This window comes from Tursiops truncatus, chromosome 17, assembly GCF_011762595.2.
Source record: "Tursiops truncatus isolate mTurTru1 chromosome 17, mTurTru1.mat.Y, whole genome shotgun sequence".
NCBI classification, from domain to species: Eukaryota; Metazoa; Chordata; class Mammalia; order Artiodactyla; family Delphinidae; genus Tursiops; species Tursiops truncatus.
The window spans coordinates 45,714,460-45,733,856 of NC_047050.1; the positions used below are offsets into that span (position 1 = coordinate 45,714,460).

General features: G+C 40.0%; 1 protein-coding gene across 4 annotated transcripts in view; it reads left to right on the top strand.

Moving 5' to 3' along the window:
• The first annotated feature begins 911 nt into the window (after positions 1-911).
• Positions 912-19,397, top strand: part of ATP6V1C1 (ATPase H+ transporting V1 subunit C1) — a 38,955-nt gene continuing 20,469 nt past the window's right edge. The window contains exons 1-4 of one of the 4 annotated variants that reach the window (XM_019925028.3): positions 913-1,068; positions 15,052-15,126; positions 15,546-15,716; positions 16,994-17,061. In XM_019925028.3, coding sequence (XP_019780587.1) covers positions 15,585-15,716; positions 16,994-17,061 — 200 coding nt within the window. In that variant the 5' untranslated portion in view covers positions 913-1,068; positions 15,052-15,126; positions 15,546-15,584. Of the gene's footprint in view, positions 1,069-1,934; positions 2,111-15,051; positions 15,127-15,545; positions 15,717-16,993; positions 17,062-17,111; positions 19,354-19,397 lie in introns of those variants that run through there. The other 3 variants (XM_019925029.3, XM_004316496.3, XM_033842707.2) reach the window with 3 other exon arrangements.

Consider the following 19,397-nt stretch of genomic DNA (forward strand, 5'->3'; position numbering starts at 1 on the left):
AGTTTACAGGCCTGAGGTCACATAGCTGGTCAGCAGTGGAGCCAGGATTTAAAACCAGGTATGTCTATTCTCTTGTGCTAAACAGCTCTGTGACCTCTGGCTCTTCACCTTCTCCATTTGTAAATATAAAAGCACTGAATTAGAAAATCACAAAGTTCTTTACCATTTCTAAAACTATGTTCTAAATTAGAATAATACCACCTACCTTCCCCAGCCAATGAAATATGCAGGGCTCAAAAGAGCGGCTTGCTACCTTTTTTTCCCCCAAAGGACATGATTTCTCCTGTCCATGCCTTTGCCGCGTAACCTTACTTGGTTTCCCACTATCTAATGTGGTGCCAACTATTTATGATATTTATTACACGCCTCACATACCCCTGAACTAGATAACAGGCTCTCTCCTGCAAGGAGTGATTCACGCCAGCAGATAATCCTAAGAAAATTCGCACAGTGACTATCGCACAGTAAATGCTCCATGAACATTTATGGAATTAACCTGAAGTGGACTGGAAGGAAAAGGTGAATCAGCGGCCGAAGTGAACTATTAAGGATATTACTCAGAAAACCGGGCTGTCCGAAGAAAACCCCGAGTGGAGAAGCCTGTGTAGGGGCTGGAGACAAATTCCAAACTGCAGAAACCTGAAGAAGTGGGATAACCGTAGGGATGGTGGCCGTGAAATTCACAAGTGGCGCACGAGACTCGGGCCGGACACAGGGAGAAGCAGGAACCCTACCCAATCGCGGAACAGCGGCCGCCAGCCGCGACTCCCGGTTCTCCTTGGATCCCCCGAGAGCCTCCCAGGCCCGCCCCGCCCCGCCCCGCCCCTCTTTCGAGGGCTCGGCCGCGGCGGCTGCGCAGTGGCGCGCGCGTAGGCGGAGCGGCGAGCAGCGCGGTCAGCTGACCGCTCCCGCTGGCACGTGACTTGCTTCGTGGGCTCTGGGGTCGAGGAAGCTGTGAGGCCGGAGATTAGGTCGGGTAGGGATGGAGCGCTGAGCCGTTAACGTCTGCCAGGCTGTACACCTCTGTACCTGTTACTGCTGCCACTTCCTCGTTTGACACTTCCCTGGGTCAGTGAGCGATGGCTACACCGGATGGGGAGCCCCGGCCAGGCCGAAGCTTGCGCTGCGGTCGCGGCCGGGGAGGGATGGGGGCGGGCGCGGGGGCCGAGGCTGAGGCGTTGGAGCCGGTTGGGCGGCTGTGTCTGGTTTCTCGGCGCGGGTTCGTCGCCGCCTTGGGCCTAGGTTCTGTCTCTAGGGAAGAGGAAGGAGGGAAAAAGAGAAAGGGCCCCAGGGGGTACTCAGTGGCAGAGGAAGAAATAAAAATTCCGGTCTGGGACATTTCTCCTTGGATTGGGGTGAGGATCCCAGTGAATGCTCGTCCGCTTGATTGAGGGGGATGAAAGGTGGCTGAGTGGCCCAGATGAAGATCCGGGGTGGTGTGTGTGAGGTCACAGCGACCGCGAGAGCCTCCACTGGGTGTACGCGCTTGCTATGGGGGTGGCAGTTTAAAGGGTCTAGGAGCCCTTCAGAGAGGACGCAGGGTCCTTGTGGGCAGGGGAAAGAACGAGAATCCAGAGAACTCAAACCATTTTTTATTAGAATGGGGGAAGGGTAGGCAAGAAACCCCTGAAAAGGAGCTTGAGGGGAGAATCACACGGGCAAATTGAATCACCTGAGAAACAGAGGAGTAAGGGGAAGGAAAGTTTGGTTAGATTCTGTTTGCACTCTTCACTGAGGGTAGTTATAGCTACCCCCAAAGCAGTCCTGAAGTACACAGGGGAGACTGGATCCTTTGGGGGTTGAGGGGAGACTCCTTTGCAAAGATCTCTTTTGGCCTTCCAAACTTATCCTTTGGTACTGTCATCTACTCCGGAACATCTTCTATTGAACAGTAGTCACAGGAATTACCTTTCATGTTTATTTTGTTCTCACAGGTCTTTGAGAGAAAGTAGATGAAAATGCCATTCACTGTATAGTTAGGGACCTATCTAGACCCTTGGACCTAGAAATGGACATCAAGTGATGTGTTTAAGTCTAGCATAACTTCCGTCGTCTTCTGATTGCCGATTACCTGCACAGTACTTAACCACAATCACATCTAGAGAGAAGGGTGAGTTTTTTGTAGTGCACTGTAATCTCTGATTCAGCACTTTTGGTGAACCTTTTTGAGTAGGACAGCTTCAAAGGGATTTGGCAGTGGTGGTCAGTGCTTTAAAAACTGCTTTTCTGTTGGCTTGGGTGAAGCGGTTCAGTTTACAGTTCAGCTGGAGGAGATAATGAGCAACAAGGTGGGCAAAAGGTACTCAGCTTGTCAATCACGGTTCTTTGGCAACAAGCAAGTCTCAAATTGTGCTGAAGACGGAGCCTCGGGTTTGTGTCTCAGACTCTTTTGGTGTATCTTGCAGGGACTAGATAAAATCTAAAGAAACAGTACTCGGGATCTGACTAAAGTAAATGCTGAGAGCTAGGTGGTTAGTGTAATACTGCTTTTAGAACTGGGCAGGAAATGATCATTTTTATTTTTTGGCATGTTAGTCTTAAGAGCCTTATTTACATTAGTTTTCTCTACCTAAAAAGAAACGTTTGGGCTTCAAAATTTTGATTCTGTAATTATTTCCACAGCTTGCGACATAGTTGCATTGGCTAAAGAGCAAAGCTGGTATGCCAAAATAAACCTTTGCCAAAGGATCTTCTTGTGCTCCAATCCCCAAGCGGTCAGTCTTCCTTTTGCACTTGAGCCTGCTTAGGCGTTGCTGCAGTTCTGACCAAATACCTCCTAGTTAAATTTTATTCTTGTACATATTCTGATCTATGTGCTGGAGTAAACCTTTTTCACCCTTTGGATGTGGAATTTTATACCATTTTAGTTATAAACTAATTCATGTTTGGTTCACATTTCACTGATGTTTTGAAGACATAGTAGAAACCATTAGCACGGTGGCCTTGGCAAGATAGCTCAGGCAGTGAAGCAGGGCAGTCTAAAATTTCCCTTTGACAAGAGTGAACCTTGGAACTAGAAAATTCAAACTGTATTCTTGATAATGAAGCAAAATCCTGTTCCAGATGTGTAGCAAATCTGCTATACATTTATAGAGTTCCAAGAGGAGCCCTGTGGGCAGTGGAGGAGATGTGCTTTGGTTACATCATAGGATAGAAGATGGAGCCTTAGCTCTGTACTTGAAAATAAAATGCAGGTAAATGCAAAAATGGTGTTTTATAGAAAGAGATTGATGTATCTTTTAAGATATTTTAAGCAAACTATCCATGAATAGGAAGTTATTTATAAATTAAGCTGGTTAACATGTGGATTGACTTTACCATGAAAGGTTTTCTTTGTGAACCAGCCTATAGTTCAGTGTTCCTCAGTGGGTGCTTTTGGCATTTTGGACAGGACTGTCCCTTGTTTGGTCCCCATCCGCTAAATGGTGGTAGTGGCCCCCACGTTGGGACAACCTAAAATGCTCCCAGACATTTCCAAGCTCTTCCTGGTGGAGAGAGGTACCATTTGGTTGTGAAACACCCCATGTGGTGCCATCCTTTACTTATGGGACACATATCCGAGTGCTTGTTAGTGACAGGCCCTCTACTAGATGTTGGGGATATAGAGGTTAAGAGCAGTGTTTTAATAAACTAGCAAGTGAAATGTATGTAGTCACTAGCTCTGTGGCCTTGGGCAAGAAATTTCATTAACTGTTCTCTCATCTGCAAGTGGGGTTGGTGATACCATCTTCTTTGAAGGAATCAACTACAAAATTGCTTAGCATATTGAAGTGCTAATCACATAGCACATATTCAATAAGTGGTTGTCATTACTAGGAAACAGGATCTCAAGCTTACTTGAGTGATGAATTGGGGGCGACAAGCTTGTTTTAGATCCTTGGCTTGTTGAATTTCAGGCTAGAATACATTGTCTTAGAGATATCAGCACCTTCTCGTGGAAAACATGGTGCTGTGGTCCAGTCACTGTTATAAAATAACAGCCTGAAAGAGAAGGGAAGTAACGTTTTGGGAGCCATGAGTGTAGAATCAGGGAGTTGCCTGGCATGGAAGGAATTGTTTGCTCCCTGGGTCAGTGTTGAGTTGCCTGTGGCAGAGAGAAAGTCTCTGGGCCCTCAGAAGGTTCCGATGGTTCCTTTAGTAATGGGGGTACAGTGCCCTCCTTGCCTGTTGATTCAGCTTGCTTTAGCAGAAATTGCAAGAGGTTTTTAACATTGTGTTATGAGTTGTTACCTTTCTAGCTGGTTTCAGGTTTTATGATCAGCATCTATGCCTAAGTAAGGCTTGGTTCTTACACATTTATTTCTAGCCAACTGTAAAATAAAAAGACGGCAGTTGGTTATAAAATACATCAAAGATTAAATTGTCTTTCATATTTCAGTATATTTATGGCATGAAATTCAGGTAATTCTTAAAAGGATTATAGAGCATTTATAGGTACTGTTTCAGTTGAAAACAAAACAACACAAAAGTTAAGATTTTTTAAAGATGTGTGTCCTGATAATTTAAAAATTTCCTTCTGTATGAATGACAAAGTCTCTTGGAAGGTAAAATCCCCCATTGTTGTTGGGAACTTCTAAAACAAGTTTTATTGTGAGCAAGTCCCTCCCACAATCCCAGTTAAGGTGCTTCTGTTTTGAAGGCTAGAATTTTAACATTCAGAGAGGAAACAGTTATTCTTACTCTTTGTTTGTATGGTGTTAAAAATTTCTAGGGGAAGGATGTAGCAACTTTTTAAGATGAATGGATTGTGGTAAATGTTTTGCACTGATCAATTCTGTTAAAAGTTGATGTGTCACAATTGGAAGGCTATGTGATATTTCACTGATATCTGAGGTATGCCTTCTTGTGCCTGTTGAAATAAGTCACTTTAGTAAACGACTTGGTATTTTCAAGGACTGAAAAAGGAAGTTGTTTTGCATTTAGACCACGTTCAGCCTTTATTGAGAAATTTAATTTGCTGTGAAAGGTGGTTGCATTTCAGAGACTAAAATATTGGTTCCTTGAAAGCATTAAAAGGACTTAAGTATTGGAGCACGTATAGGGGTGCTGTACTGTTTTCTGTGGTTGCCCCTATCCTGGGTCAGGCTGATAGCTTCATTTACAAAAGAAATGCTAGTAGCTGTTTGGGTTTATTATCCCCACCTTTTGTGTTGTTGTGATAATTACTACTTTTTTTATTTTAAATTCAAATCCTTGCCGTAGGAAAATAATCCACTGCCTTTAAATTCTCATAAGTGGGTGATACAGTAATGAAATAAACAGTCTCAGAGATTTGGACCCAGGATTTCCTTTCTTCTCTCTTTTCCTTCCTTCCATTTTGAAAAAGAATTGTTACTGCTTTAAAAACAAAAAAATACTTATTGTAGTCAGACAAGATAGAAGTGTTTTAAAATTTGACTAGTGTTTCTCTTGTGCCTCCAGTGTATTCTGCCTTGATTTTTTTTTTTTTATCTTGTCATCTGCATTGTTTTCCTACCTTTCCCTGCACACACAGACCTACCTACTTGTAGAGGCCTACACACACATACACACCCCCACACACAAGTATAAGCTCCTTCAAGACAGGGAGTACATTTTGTTTTGCTTCTTACCACAGTTCTGGGAGCTTACCACAGTTCTGGGAATTTAAGCACCTAAAACATTTGATGAATGATACGACCCTAACTTGAAAGCAGTTACAGTCAAACAGATATTTGGGCGGAAAAAAACGTAAAATAGATGTCTGCTTTAATGCAGTCTATTATATGGATTTCAGTGGACATGCGGGTTGAGGGAGAAATAGTTTGGGATTATATGAATGGATTTGGTGCATGGTTGGACTTGGTTGCGGAAATCTTTTTGTTAAGAGAATTTTGAGTTGATTGAAATAGGAAAGAGGTTGCTTTCTGCAAAATGGACTGTTGAGCAGAGGCAAGTAAGAAAGAGACTACAGGCAGGCCTGAGGTAAAGATGGATGAAGGGAGGTCAGAACATTGTGAAGATGAGGCAGAAAAACTCAGACGAAGGACATTAGTAGTGATGACTGTGAAGAATGGGAGATTTGAATTTTATTTCTGAGCAGAAGCAGGACTAGGGGCATAAGTTTTTGTAGGTAACTCAGCCTCCTATCACCTAGAGCAATGTTTTTTTTTTTGTTTTTTGCGGTACGTGGGCCTCTCACTGTTGCGGCCTCTCCCGTTGCGGAGCACAGGCTCCGGACGCACAGGCTCAGCGGCCAAGGCTCAGCCACTGGTGGCAGCCGCTCCGCGGCACGTGGGATCTTCCCGGACTGGGGCATGAACCTGTGTCCCCTGCATCGGCAGGCGGACTGCCAACCACTGTGCCACCAGGGAAGCCCTAGAGCAATGTTTTTAGTGCTGGAAAAGTTTTTCAAGAAGTTTCGGGAATGAATCCGGATTCTAACACTATGGTCACAAAACCACCTATTTGTACGAAGGGCATTAAAATCCTCTATGTTCTGTCCTTCATAAATGAAATAAAATTGTGTATTTCTTGAGCAAAGCAGTAGTTTACCCAGATTTCGTATTGTTCTGTACTTGATTTCATATATCATATTGCTTTTCACTTTTTAACTTTGTAAGCTGCCATAGAAAGCATGCAAAACGTGGGTTCATGTAGTTAAGGTTTCTGAACTCCATAGAACAAAAATCATTCCTGTATTATAGAACTAACAATGCTGCGTGATTCTTGATAATGATGGTATGACATTTAGCCATCTTATTAAGGAATATTTGCCATTTCTTGTAACATTTACTATGTAACTCACTATATAATCATGGAAATTCCTGTTTTACTATAGTGGTTCTGAAACCTGTCCGATCATCTGATTTACTTGAGGGACTTAACAAGAAAATAGGAAAAAAAAAAGAATCCTGGGTCTTAGCCAGTATAGATTCATGGAATACAGGAGCAAAAAAGGATCCTGGATATGGTAGTCCAGTCCTCTCATTTTACAAATGAAATTTACGCAGACAGTGATATGCAGAATTGGGATTAGATTCCAAGTCTTCATATTCTCAGTTCAGTGCTGTGGCCGTTACACTATGCTTCCTGAAGTTGGCATTTAGGTTCTTTCTGACTGAAATTCCCAGTGAGATAAAAAGGCTGTTTACCAACCTTGATCTCATACTTCAGACACAGCTACTACTAACCAGCTTTACTAACCAGCTTTGCCTTTATCTTTTGTATTTATACCCAGGGTTCTTTGTTGCCATGCCATTTAACGGTCTCTAAACTTTTCAGTGTTTTCAAGTGTGAGGATATTACCCCACTTTTTTTTTTTTTAATGAAGTGTGTGGGGTTTTTCTGGCATTTACATGTAGTAATTCATTAATAAAAAATTAGGAAACAGGAATACGCAGAAAGAATGAAAATGAACATTCATAATCCACTCCCAAGAGATAATCTTTAATGGGTTTTTTAAAACAATTTAATGTTTATACCTATATATAGTCTTCTTTCTTAAAGCTGTGTCAACGTTTTTATGGCTTTTGATTAACATTGACAAACTGCCTTCTAGAAATTGTCCCTTTTTAAAAAAGTTACAGAACTTTTTTGGGTTATCCTGTGATATATAATTATTTTAGATTGAGGAAATATTAATGATGGCAAGTTATTATGTCTTTATTAATGCTTTTTAATGAATTTATATTTTATCAATCATTAGAGCATGCTATACATTTGCAAAATTAATGACACATATGTGTGGGACTTTTATTCAAGCTACATCTGTCCTTTTTTTTCTTAAACGGAAATGAACATTTCTCCACTTTACTGCCAAAGCAGTGCTCCATTCTTCCCACACATAGTATTATTACAGTCTTTCAGCCTAGACTTGTTACATTTCTCACGTTCATTTTTGTTAATCCTGTTTTCTATTAAATGTTAAAGCATGGGGCTGAGGGACTGGGAGGTTGTGGTCGAATCCCTAGCAAAACCAAAAACTCAGGAACCATACATACAGCAAAACAAGAGGAGACTTCCGCTTCTGGCCACCGTGGAATAACTGGTACCATACTTGCTTTCCCACCATAAACAACTAGAAAATTGGATAAAATACATGAAAAAACTGCTTCCAGTTATTGGACAACAGAGGTAATACAGGAACCAAGAGACAGGAAACAAATGAAATGAGCTCTATAATCCCTCTGGCTTTCTGCCTGGAGTCACTCTCTGGACCATGGTTTAGAGGAGACCAAGCAGAGCATGTTGGTCTTGCTGAGTTGAGGAGGCTTGGAGTTGGGGAAGGCTTATCTGGCTAGAATTCGCGGGTTGGATAGGCTGACAGGAGGGAGCTAGACAGAAAACCCACCATCTGTAAAGGAGTCTCTCTCTGTAGGAGGCCTGGCAAAGAATGACTAGAGAACTTTAGACAGTTGCCAGAGCTCATGGGGCCGGAAGGCGTATGAATACCTTATTGAATCCCTGGGGCATCCCATGGAATCTCCAGACGATCAGATCTTAGTAGAAAGGCTACATTAGCCCTAGAGTAAAGCTTTAGACTTAGCCTGACAAAGTATAAAAACAAGCCTTGAAATGAAGCATGCTAAAGCTCAAGTAAGGTAACCGCCAGAACAAAGCACAACATTCTTAAAAGGAAGAAAACAAAATCCAGTGATCAGCAGTTTAATGTTGTGAATTGTAAATATGCTCAGAATTTACAGAAAACATGAACATAATGAGGAAAGAGAAGTTTTAAAAGATGGAACTTATAAAGGTGAAAAATACATCTAAAGTGAAAAACTCACTTCATGAGACAAATAGATTACTTTAAAGAAAAAGTCAGCCAGCTAGAAGATGTAGCAAGAAAGTATCCAAACTGAAGCCCAGAGAGGAAAACAATTTAAAAAAGTGAATGGGGGACTTCCCTGGTGGCACAGTGGTTGGGAGTCCGCCTGCCAATGCAGGGGAGACGGGTTCGAGCCCTGGTCCGGGAAGATCCCACATGCTGTGGAGCAGCTAAGCCCAGGCGCCACAGCTATGGAGCCTGTGCTCTGCAGCCCACAAGCTCACAGCTACTGAGCCCACATGCCACAACTAAAACCCGCGTGCGCCTAGAGCCTGTGCTCTGCAACAAGAGGAGCCCCCACTCTCTGCAACTAGAGAAAGCCTGCACGCAGCAACGAAGACCCATCGCAGCCAAAGTTAAAAATAAATAAATAAATAAAGTTATTTTAAAAAAAAAGTGAATGGAAGCTCAGTGACCTGTGGGACAATATCAGGTGGTTTAATATACATGCCATTTTTGTCTCAAAAAAAGGGAAAGAGAAGCAGGAAAGAAATTTGAAGAAAATAATGAGTGAATGTTGAAAACTATAAACACAGATTCAAGAATCTCTCTGAACTCCAAACAGGATAAATCCTTGTGACTCTGGGGTAGGCAGATTTTTCTTATGTCAGAACTCATATATTATAAAAGAAAAAGTCAGTAAACTGGACATCAGAATTGAAAACTTCTACTCAAAAACACCATTAAGAAAGGGCAAGACACGAGAAAATATGTAAGAAATACACACGCACACACACACCTCTCAAATTGTATCAGGATCATACAAAAAATTCCTACAACTCAGTAAGATCAATGCAGCTTTTTAAAAAATTGGGCACAAGATTTGAATAGAAATTTCACAAAAGATTTGAATAGAAACTTCACAAAAGAATATATACAAATGGTTGATAAGAACATGAAAAAATCCTGAACTTTGTAGTCATTGTGGAAATGTGAGATTCCCCTGCAACCCCCTGGAATGGCTGAAAATAAAAAGGCTGACAGCACTAAGTGTTGGTGGGCATGTGAAACAACTGGAACTGTGTATCTTGCTAATGAGAATATAAAATATTACATCTACTTTGGAAAACAGTTTGGTGGCTTCTTATAAAGTTAAATATATGCTAATCATTCAACTCAGAAATTCCACTTCTAGATGGTTATCCAAGAGAAATGAATGTGTATTTTCACAAAAGCTTTGTAGAGGAATATTCATAGCACCTTTATTGTTAATGGCCCCAAACCAGTAATCGTCCAAATGTCTATCAGCAGGTGAATGGGTAAGCAAACCATTGTACATTCATGTCACGGAACACTAAGCAATAAAACAGAATGAACTGCTACTGATACACAGGCCATAGACAAATATCACAGACATGCTGAGCAAAAGAAGCCAGATACAAAAGAGTACGCAGTGTGCACTTGCATTTACAATGAAATTCTGCATCGGGCCAAATGAATCTATAGTGTGACAGAAAGCAGATAGGCACCTGCCCAGGGCCAGCAGTAGGGTAGGGATTGACTGGGCCTTGGTGTGAGGGAAGGCTTTGGGAAGACAGAAATGTTCTTAATCTTGATTTTGGTGGTGGTTATACAGGTGTGTATGTTTGTCAAAAACTCATCAAATTGTACTCTTGTAATGGGTGCATTTTATTGTATATAAATTATATTTCGATGAAATTGACTTTAAAAAATATGGAGGAAGTGAAGGGAGCGAACCAGTTATAAGCCAGGTATTTTAACTTTATTATTGTACTTAATCTTCACAGTTACTTATTCATTCAAGAATATTCAGCAAATACTTTTTTTTTTTTTTTTTTTTGCGGTACGTGGGCCTCTCACTGCCGTGGCCTCTCCCATTGCGGAGCTCAGGCTCCGGACGTGCAGGCTCAGCAGCCATGGCCCACGGGCCCAGCTGCTCCTTGGCACGTGGGATCTTCCCGGACCGGGGCACGAACCCGTGTCCCCTGCATCGGCAGGTGGACTCTCAACCACTGTGCCACCAGGGAAGCCCAACAAATACTTTTTGAGGTTCTACATACCAGCCTCTGTACCAGGTACTGAGAGTACGGTTGTGAGCAAAAGCTATCATGGTTTCCACCTACCCTAATGCACAGTTTATTTGGTAGAAAGACAGCAATAAAAAGTGTTGCTCAGGGAAATACTTAAAAGGTGCTGTGAGAGCATATAATACATTCATCCTTAGCATGTAATATATGCACTTATATGACATGATACATATTGTACTATATATTTCATATAATGTATGAGGCATTTTCTGTGCCTTGGTTTCTTCATTTGTAACCACTATCCATGAGATATACCAAATGAGTTAATCCTTGTAAAGTGTTTTGACTGGTGCTGGTAGATAGGAAGTGCACAATAAGTGTTGGCTGCTATCTTGATGACATTTGACAATTCTATTGATAGTTGTCTAATGTTGCAGGGGTACTAACTATGCTAACTCAGGGAACACTGGAGTAGGACCAGGTTTTGGGGAAGCCATTAGGAGTTTGACTAGAAATGTTGGGTTTTTTTGGAGACATCCAGATGGAGATGTCTTGTAGTCAGCTGTGGAGACTTGTTGGGTACAGCTCTAGATGCAGCAGAGTAGCCTAGGCTGGAGATACAATTTAGAATAGTGTTCAGCATCTAGACTGGAATTGCCTTGAGTATAAATAAGATCATCAAGAGAGCAACTGTGTACACACATATAACAGAGGGACTTAAACCTTGATCTGAGTCTTGAGGAATGCCTTTTAAATCATTTTCTCTTTTGCTTAACACATGATTTGCCTATATTTATGCCTGACTTCCAATATACAAGATGAAACAAAGGGAAATAATTAGGCATAAAAACAAGTCAGTTGAAGCAGTCAGCGGAAGTGGAGGTGTCCAGACCTTGGGTGAGATGATAACCAGTGGACACCAGTCTTGACTGTCTGTGTGGCTCAGAAGGGGAAATGTGTTTAGCAACAGGGATTTCACTTTTTGACCTCCCCCCGACAAATATGTTCATCTGCAAAGATAGGGATTTTTTGGAACTGAGCGTAAATTGTACTTCAGTTTCAAAGAGAAATTTTTTATGTGACTTGTTTAAGTGACAGGATAACAATGGATCAAAAAACAGGGATTTTGCAGAAGTCTTATTGATGCTCTTCTCATAGGCAGTTCTTACATTTATCCTTAGATACTTAAGTCGCTTGTCTTTCGCATCAGACTCCTCTTATATAGTTTGCTTTGACCAGAGGATAGAAGAATTGAGGCCATGGCTTTGCCTGAAGTACCAACAGGTTCTTTCTCAATCCCTCTCTTTTATATTTCTATATTCACCTGTAAAATAATGAAAGACAAAGGCTTAGTAATCTGCAGCTTTACTGATTTTTAATTTATATACTACTCTAAGGTTAGAATTTGTTTTCTGAAAGACTAAATTTTAAAAAAAAGCTTTAAAAAACATTTAAATATTTTTCTTGGCCCTTATTTTTTTTCTCAAATCAGACTTTTTGATTGGTTCAGAGGCATTGTTATAATTATATTTCATTTATTCATAAAACGAGCAAGGACTTATTCATAAAGTCTCTTATTTATTCATAACATCCCTGCTGTTGGCAGGAATTGTATATGCTGGGTTTTTAGAGCATCAGAAAAGAAGGTATGATTCTGGCCCTTCAGGATTTCCCAGTCAGGTGGAGAGGAAAAGATGTTGTGAAAAAAATGAGGCAGAATAGTGTGATAAATGCATAATAGTGGCATTTACAAGGTAGTAAGTAAACAAGATATTTCCTACGTGGGACACTGGGAACAGCCTTTAGAGGCAGGATGGGACTCTAGTTTTGTTTAGAATTACCATGGCATCATTTCATTGGATCCTGATGAAAGCTCTGTAGAGTCAGGCAGGTATTTATAAATGAGGAAATATGGTCCTCTTTCTATATTTCTTGAAATCCTTTGGAAACCTGCTGGCTGAAAAAGATTTTCTAGAACTCTTAAGTGGTATGATAGTGACATCTACTGTAATAGCTCATATGGTTACAGTCTTTGAAGAAGCTGCAGTTTAGATAATTTAACAGTATCATGAGGAAGACCTTAACAATTGATTCTGTCACCTGCCATTTTGCAGGGAGAGGAGGTGATCTGCAGGTCATCAGATACTGTTTTTCTGGCCAGGCTGAGTGCTTTGTCTGGGCTTACCATCACTATTAATCTGTGTTTAGTTTGTCGGCCATTTGAGAGAGTGCAGCTCTTAGTGCAGCCTTTTTAGGAATGTTGGAAAAAATCATCTTAGAGTACAATTCTTTTTTTTTTTTTTTAAGATGGTGGGGGTAGGAGTTTATTAATTTATTTATTTTTGGCTGTTAGGTCTTTGTTTCTGTGCGAGGGCTTTCTCTAGTTGCGGCAAGCGGGGACCACTCTTCATCGTGGTGCGCGGGCCTCTCACTATCGCGGCCTCTTGTTGCAGAGCACAGGCTCCAGACGCGCAGTCTCAGTAGTTGTGGCTCACAGGCCCAGTTGCTCCGCGGCATGTGGGATCCTCCCAGACCAGGGCTCGAACCTGTGTCCCCTGCATTGGCAGGCAGACTCTCCACCACTGCGCCACCAGGGAAGCCCAAGTACAATTCTCGAGATTCATTTAATACCACCATCTTTATTTTCACCAGTTTAACCTTTCTGAGTAGGTTTTTAAATCTGTAAGTGGGGGACTTCCCTGGTGGTGCAATGGTTAAGAATCCGCCTGCCAATACAGGGGACACGGATTCGAGCCCTGGTCCGGGAAGATCCCATATGCCGCGGAGCAACTAAGCCCATGCACCACAGCTACTGAGACCATGTGCCACAGCTACTGAAGCCCACACGCCTAGAGCTCGTGCTCTGCAATGAGAAGCCACCACAACGAGAAGCCCGCTCGCTGCAACTAGAGAAAGCCCACGTGCAGCAATGAAGACCCAATGCAGCCAAAAATAAATAAACAAATTTACTAAAAAAAAATCTATAAGTGGGGAGATTGATATGTATCTCGTAGAGGTGTTAGGAAGATTAATTGAAATAATAACGTATAAAACGTTTAGAGCAGTACCTAGTATGTGGTAGATGCTCTTGAAATGGAAGTTAGAAAAAAATAAGAATATTGAATGGCGTATATGTTCAGGTCACCTTCAATTGTGTAATGACCTGGTAGGATTACTTTATTTATTTTTAAACATTTTATTTATTTATTTGGCTGCATTGGGTCTTCAGTGCTATGCGCATTGGGTCTTCAATGCTACGCACGGGCTTTTCTCTTGTCGTGGCCAGTGGGGGCTGTTCTTCGTTGTGGTGCGCAGGCTTCTCATTGCAGTGGCTTCTCTTGTTGCGGAGCGTGGGCTCTAGGAGTACGGGCTTCAGTAATTGTGGCACGTGGGCTCAGTAGCTGTGGCTTGCGGGCTCTAGAGTGCAGGCTCAGTAGTTGTGGCTCACGGGTTTAGTTGCTCCATGGCATGTGAGATATTCCCGGACCAGGGCTCGAACCCTTGTCTCCTGCATTGGCAGGCGGATTCTTAACCACTGTGCCACCAGGGAAGTCCGGTAGGATTACTTTAATTTCAGCTGTCTTTTGAAATTATGAAAGTCCATTGCGATTAACTATAATACTTTACATTTTAAAGGAAATTTAAATTTACAAAGTTCTTTCATATTCATTATTTGATTGATTATCAGGACAACTTTGTAAGATCGTTATTTTCTGCCTAAGACTCCAAATTTCAGGAAAGGTTAAACAAGCAGTGGTAGTAGAAAGTTAATGGTGGTTCTAATGAAAGCATATTAAAGTAGAAATAATGACACTATTGTATTATGAGTTCTTCTGTGTTTGTGTTTTTTACCTACTTAGATTCTGAGTAGATTTGGTTTTGGACTTTCTTTTCCTCTGTGTGCGTGTGTGCATGTGTGCGTGCGTGTGTATGCGTGTGTGTGTGTGTGTGTGTGTGTGTGTGTGTCAGGGAGAGAGGGAAAGGGGGAGAGGGAGAAAGATTGTGGAAGAGGGTTGGTTTTGTCTTAATGGAACTCTGGAAAGGGAGATCCACAGCCTCTTAATTCAGATCCAATAGTGCTGTATTATGCATCCCTCCCTGCCCCAAGTCATATTTTAAATAAGAGACTGATTTACAAGGTTGATTGTCAAGTTTTTTTTTTTTTTTGCAAATTTGTAAGCGTTTGATGGCCACTAAGTATATGCTAGAGATTGAGGAGATTCCCTTAGATTGAATATGGATGAAAATTAACCACCAATTTGGCTGACCTTGTAGGATTTGCTAAGCCAGATGTGGCAAATTTATTTGGTGGCTACTGTTCAAATGCATTGATTCAATTCTTTTTCAAAGGTAAGAGTTATGCATGTTTTTTTACTTCCTATTTTGGTTTTATGTTTTAAAAATTTAAGATAAACCTATAAATTTGTGACTCTCCCACCTTCTTTTGTGGAATGAAACTATTGGTGGCTGATATTTTGGGTAGTCTCACTTCTTGACTAATTCCCATTTTAGGATGTTTTGTAATTTAAAAAAATTATGTACTTCATGTATTAGGTCTTTATCATCTCTTTCTCCTAGTATCATAAATAAATCACCATTTACCATTTATATGGATTTACATCCAGGTAAGTAGATTTGACTTTGCTTAGGATTGTATGCCAGTGTTGAATTATTGATAGTTTTGCAACAGGCTATGCTTATCACTCAGAAATAATTTAGAAACAAGTGATATTGAATGTACTTTTAGTTTGTTTTGTTTTACATTTCAGAGTCTGTCTTGATTTTGGAAGAAATATCTGGTAACCAACATGACTGAGTTCTGGCTTATATCAGCTCCTGGGGAGAAAACATGTCAGCAAACGTGGGAGAAATTGCATGCGGCAACTACGAAGAACAACAATCTTGCAGCTACTTCAAAGTTCAATATTCCTGACTTAAAGGTAAAACTGTGCTGTGCAAAATCGTTCATCATGAAGGAGAGGACAGTTGTCTCTGCTTACCTTTTGGTAGAAATGAGATATCCAGGTTCCTTCAAAAGAAAACTCTCATCTCTAGGGATTGGCATAATTTAAAACTTATCTTGTTCTTTCTGATCTTCAAATTTTAGATAATAAGGAAATTGAGATGTCTTGAAGGAAACTACCAAAACAAAATAACATTTTTCCTAAACTTTTGTGCTGTTCTAAATTGTAATTTAAATTTTAATGAGAAATCTTACAAAAATACTCGATGTATTACTTAAATATGATTTTTAGAAGTGAAAAATCTTGGGACTATGTATTCTTAAATATCACAGTGAATCCATTTTTCTGTTATTAAATTTATGTAATACTCACTGATGTTGTAAATGTTTTACCATTGCACCTCTTTAATTATACTTGGCAAATCTATCCTAGTTATTTAATCTAGTTTATCTATTTAACATTTATCAAACATCAGTAATGTAGCAGCCTCTAAGTGAAGCAGGCTGCCAGTAATTGGTTGACTGAACTTATGTAAAGAATGGAAAAGATCATGATACTTATATTTTTCTGGTTAACCAAATGGGGCAGTTACATACAACACTCATTTAAGAAATACTTAAAACCACTGGTTTAGTATTTTGGGACTTACGAATTCCTTTGATACACTGATATAGACTGTGGACATTTCTTCCAAAACACGCTCATTTACATATACACAGTGTTGAGTACAAATTCAATTACAGGGAATTCCCTGGTGGTCCAGTGGTTAGGACTGCGTGCTTTCACTGCAGGGGCACGGGTTCAGTCCCTGGTCAGGGAACTAAAATCCTGTGTGCCATGTGGCACGGCCCAAAATAATAATAATCATAAAGTTTCCTTTAAAAAGAAACACCACAATTTCAGTTACAGATGCTCTGATGCACAACCCTGGACCCCTGCTTAGGAGCTGCTCTTGTAAACCATGACTTCAAATGATCCACTGCCACTGGGCAGGACCAGCAGAGGCACAGGCCTGCTATTGTGGAATCTACACATCTAAGTGGTGGCTGTGCCCATGAATTAGAGGATTATCTTGTACATATAAATAGCTTTGCAGTGTCTAGCAAACATTTTTTAACCACACTTGCATATTATGAAATAAAATATGGAGAACTTAAGATTTGCAGGCCCTTCAAATCAAGATGTTGTATTACCTTGTTTAAAAAAAAAACAGGATGAAATCTCAGTAATGAAATGTTGTTTTTCCCTTCTAGGTTGGCACACTGGATGTCTTGGTTGGTTTGTCGGATGAACTGGCTAAACTGGATGCATTTGTAGAAGGGTAATGTATTTATATACATAGGCTAGAGCAAAATGAGAGTTGCTATTAGGCTACGGGGGCATTGGGTTTATTATCACATGTGTATTCTGCTTATTGGAATGGTTTTAGAAAACAATGACTTTTTTTTCTTTGTAAATCTTTATGAAGATATAATTAATGTGCAATAAAATACAGCTGTTTGACGTGTGAAAATGGTGACTCCTTTTAATATTTTTATTGAGATATAATTTACATGCTAGGCAGTTCACCTACTTCAAGTGTACAATTCAGTGATTTTTCATATATTCACAGAGTTGTGCAGCCATCACCACAATCAATTTTAGTACATTTTCATCCCCCTGCCACTACCATAAACATCCTGTTTCCATTAGTAGTTACTCCCTAACCCCCACTGCCCACTAACCTACTTTCTGACACTACACGTTTGCTTTTTGTGGACATTTCATATAAATGGAATCATACAATATGTCATCTCTTGTGACTGGCTTCTTTTCCTTAGTGTAATGTTTTCAAGGTTCATCCGTGTTGTAGCATGTGTCAACATTTAATTTCTTTTTATTACCAAATAATATTACATTGTGAGGATATACTGCATTTTGTTAATCCATTCATCAGTTGATGGATATTAAGGTTGTTTCCATTTTTTGGCTCATATGAATAATGCTACCATGAATATTTGTGTACAAGTATTTGTGAGCTCATGTGTTTTCATTTCTCTTGGGTATGTACCTAGGAGTGGAATTGCTGGGTCAATGTGACTGTACTTTTAACATTTTGAAGAACTGCCAGACTGTTTTCCAAAGTGGTTGTACCATTTTACGGTCTCACCAGCAGTGTACGAAGGTTCTAATTTCTCCATATTGTCGACAATACTTGTTACTATCCATATTTTTGATTATAGCCATCCTAGTGGATATTAAAGAGAATTTCATTGTGTTTTTGATTTGCATTTCCCTGATGGCTAATAATGTGTTTAACATCTTTTCATGTGTTTGTTAGCCATTTGTGTTTCTTCTTTGGGGAAATGTCTGTTTGGATCCTTTGCCTGTTTTTTAATTGGCTTATTGGTCATTTGATTATTGACTTGTAAGAGTTCTTTATATATTGTAGATACAACTCTTATCAGATATGACTTGCAAATATTTTCTCCCATTCTGTCGGTCGTCTTCACTTTCTAGATAGTGTCCTTTGAAGCACAAAACATTTAATTTTAATGTCCAATTTATCTCTTTTTTGTTGTTGCTTGTGTTTTTGATGTTGTATGGAAGAAAACATTGCCTAATCCAAGGTCACACAGTTTTATGTCTGTATTTTCTCTTAAGAGTTTTATAGTTTTAGTTTTTACATTTAGGTCTTTGATCCATTTTGAGTGAATTTTGTATATGGTGGTAGGGAGAAGTCCATCTTCATTCTTTTGCATGTGGATATCCAGTTGTCCGTTTGTTGAAAAGACTATTCTCTCTCCATTGAACTGTCCTGACACCCTTGCAAAAATCCATGGAACATAAATGTAAGGGTTTATTTCTGGACTCTCATTTGTATTCCATATTCCTGTCCAGTACCACATTGCCCTCTTTACTGCAGCTTTGTAGTAAGTTTTGAAATTAGGAAGTGTGAGCTCTCCAACTTAACTTTGTCTTTTTCAAGATTATTTTGGCTGTTTGGTTCCTTTCATTTCCATTTGAATTTTAGGAATACCATGTCAAATATCTGCTAGAAGTCAGCTGGAATTTTGAGGGGGATTATGTAGAATCTGTAGGTAATTGGGGCAGTATTGCCATCCTGACATATTAAGTCTTTGATTCATGAACATGGGCTGTTATACCATTTATTTGAAGATTTATTTGGTGATGATTTTGTCTTCAAAATTCAGTTACATTAAAAGATTTTTCTAGGCTACAGGTTTAGTCACTTGAAATTCAGTTACTGTGTATTTTAGCTGAAGATGGGTATGGGATCCGTAATAACTTTCTGAATTTTGATTAATTGACAGACTCAGTCTACAATCCCTTTGACTCTTGACGTACAGAGCTTTCTAAATACTTAGGGCTTAGGTAAATAGGTATAATTTGTAAAAAACCAGAATTTTGGAGAATCTTAGAAATGTACCTCTGATTAAAGCTTTAAGGGAACAGACCTGAATAGAGGGGAACTTAATCTCAAAATCTGTGCAGAAGGGTTTTCTTGTTTATGCTGTTATGCTTTTCTGAATTGATAGAACCACCATAATGCAGTACTCTGGTAGTAGAGGCTGAGGTGTTGCAGAGAGATCTTTTGACATAACAACATGTGGTAAGTAAATAAATAGACCTAAAGATGTACTCATGAGGCAAAAG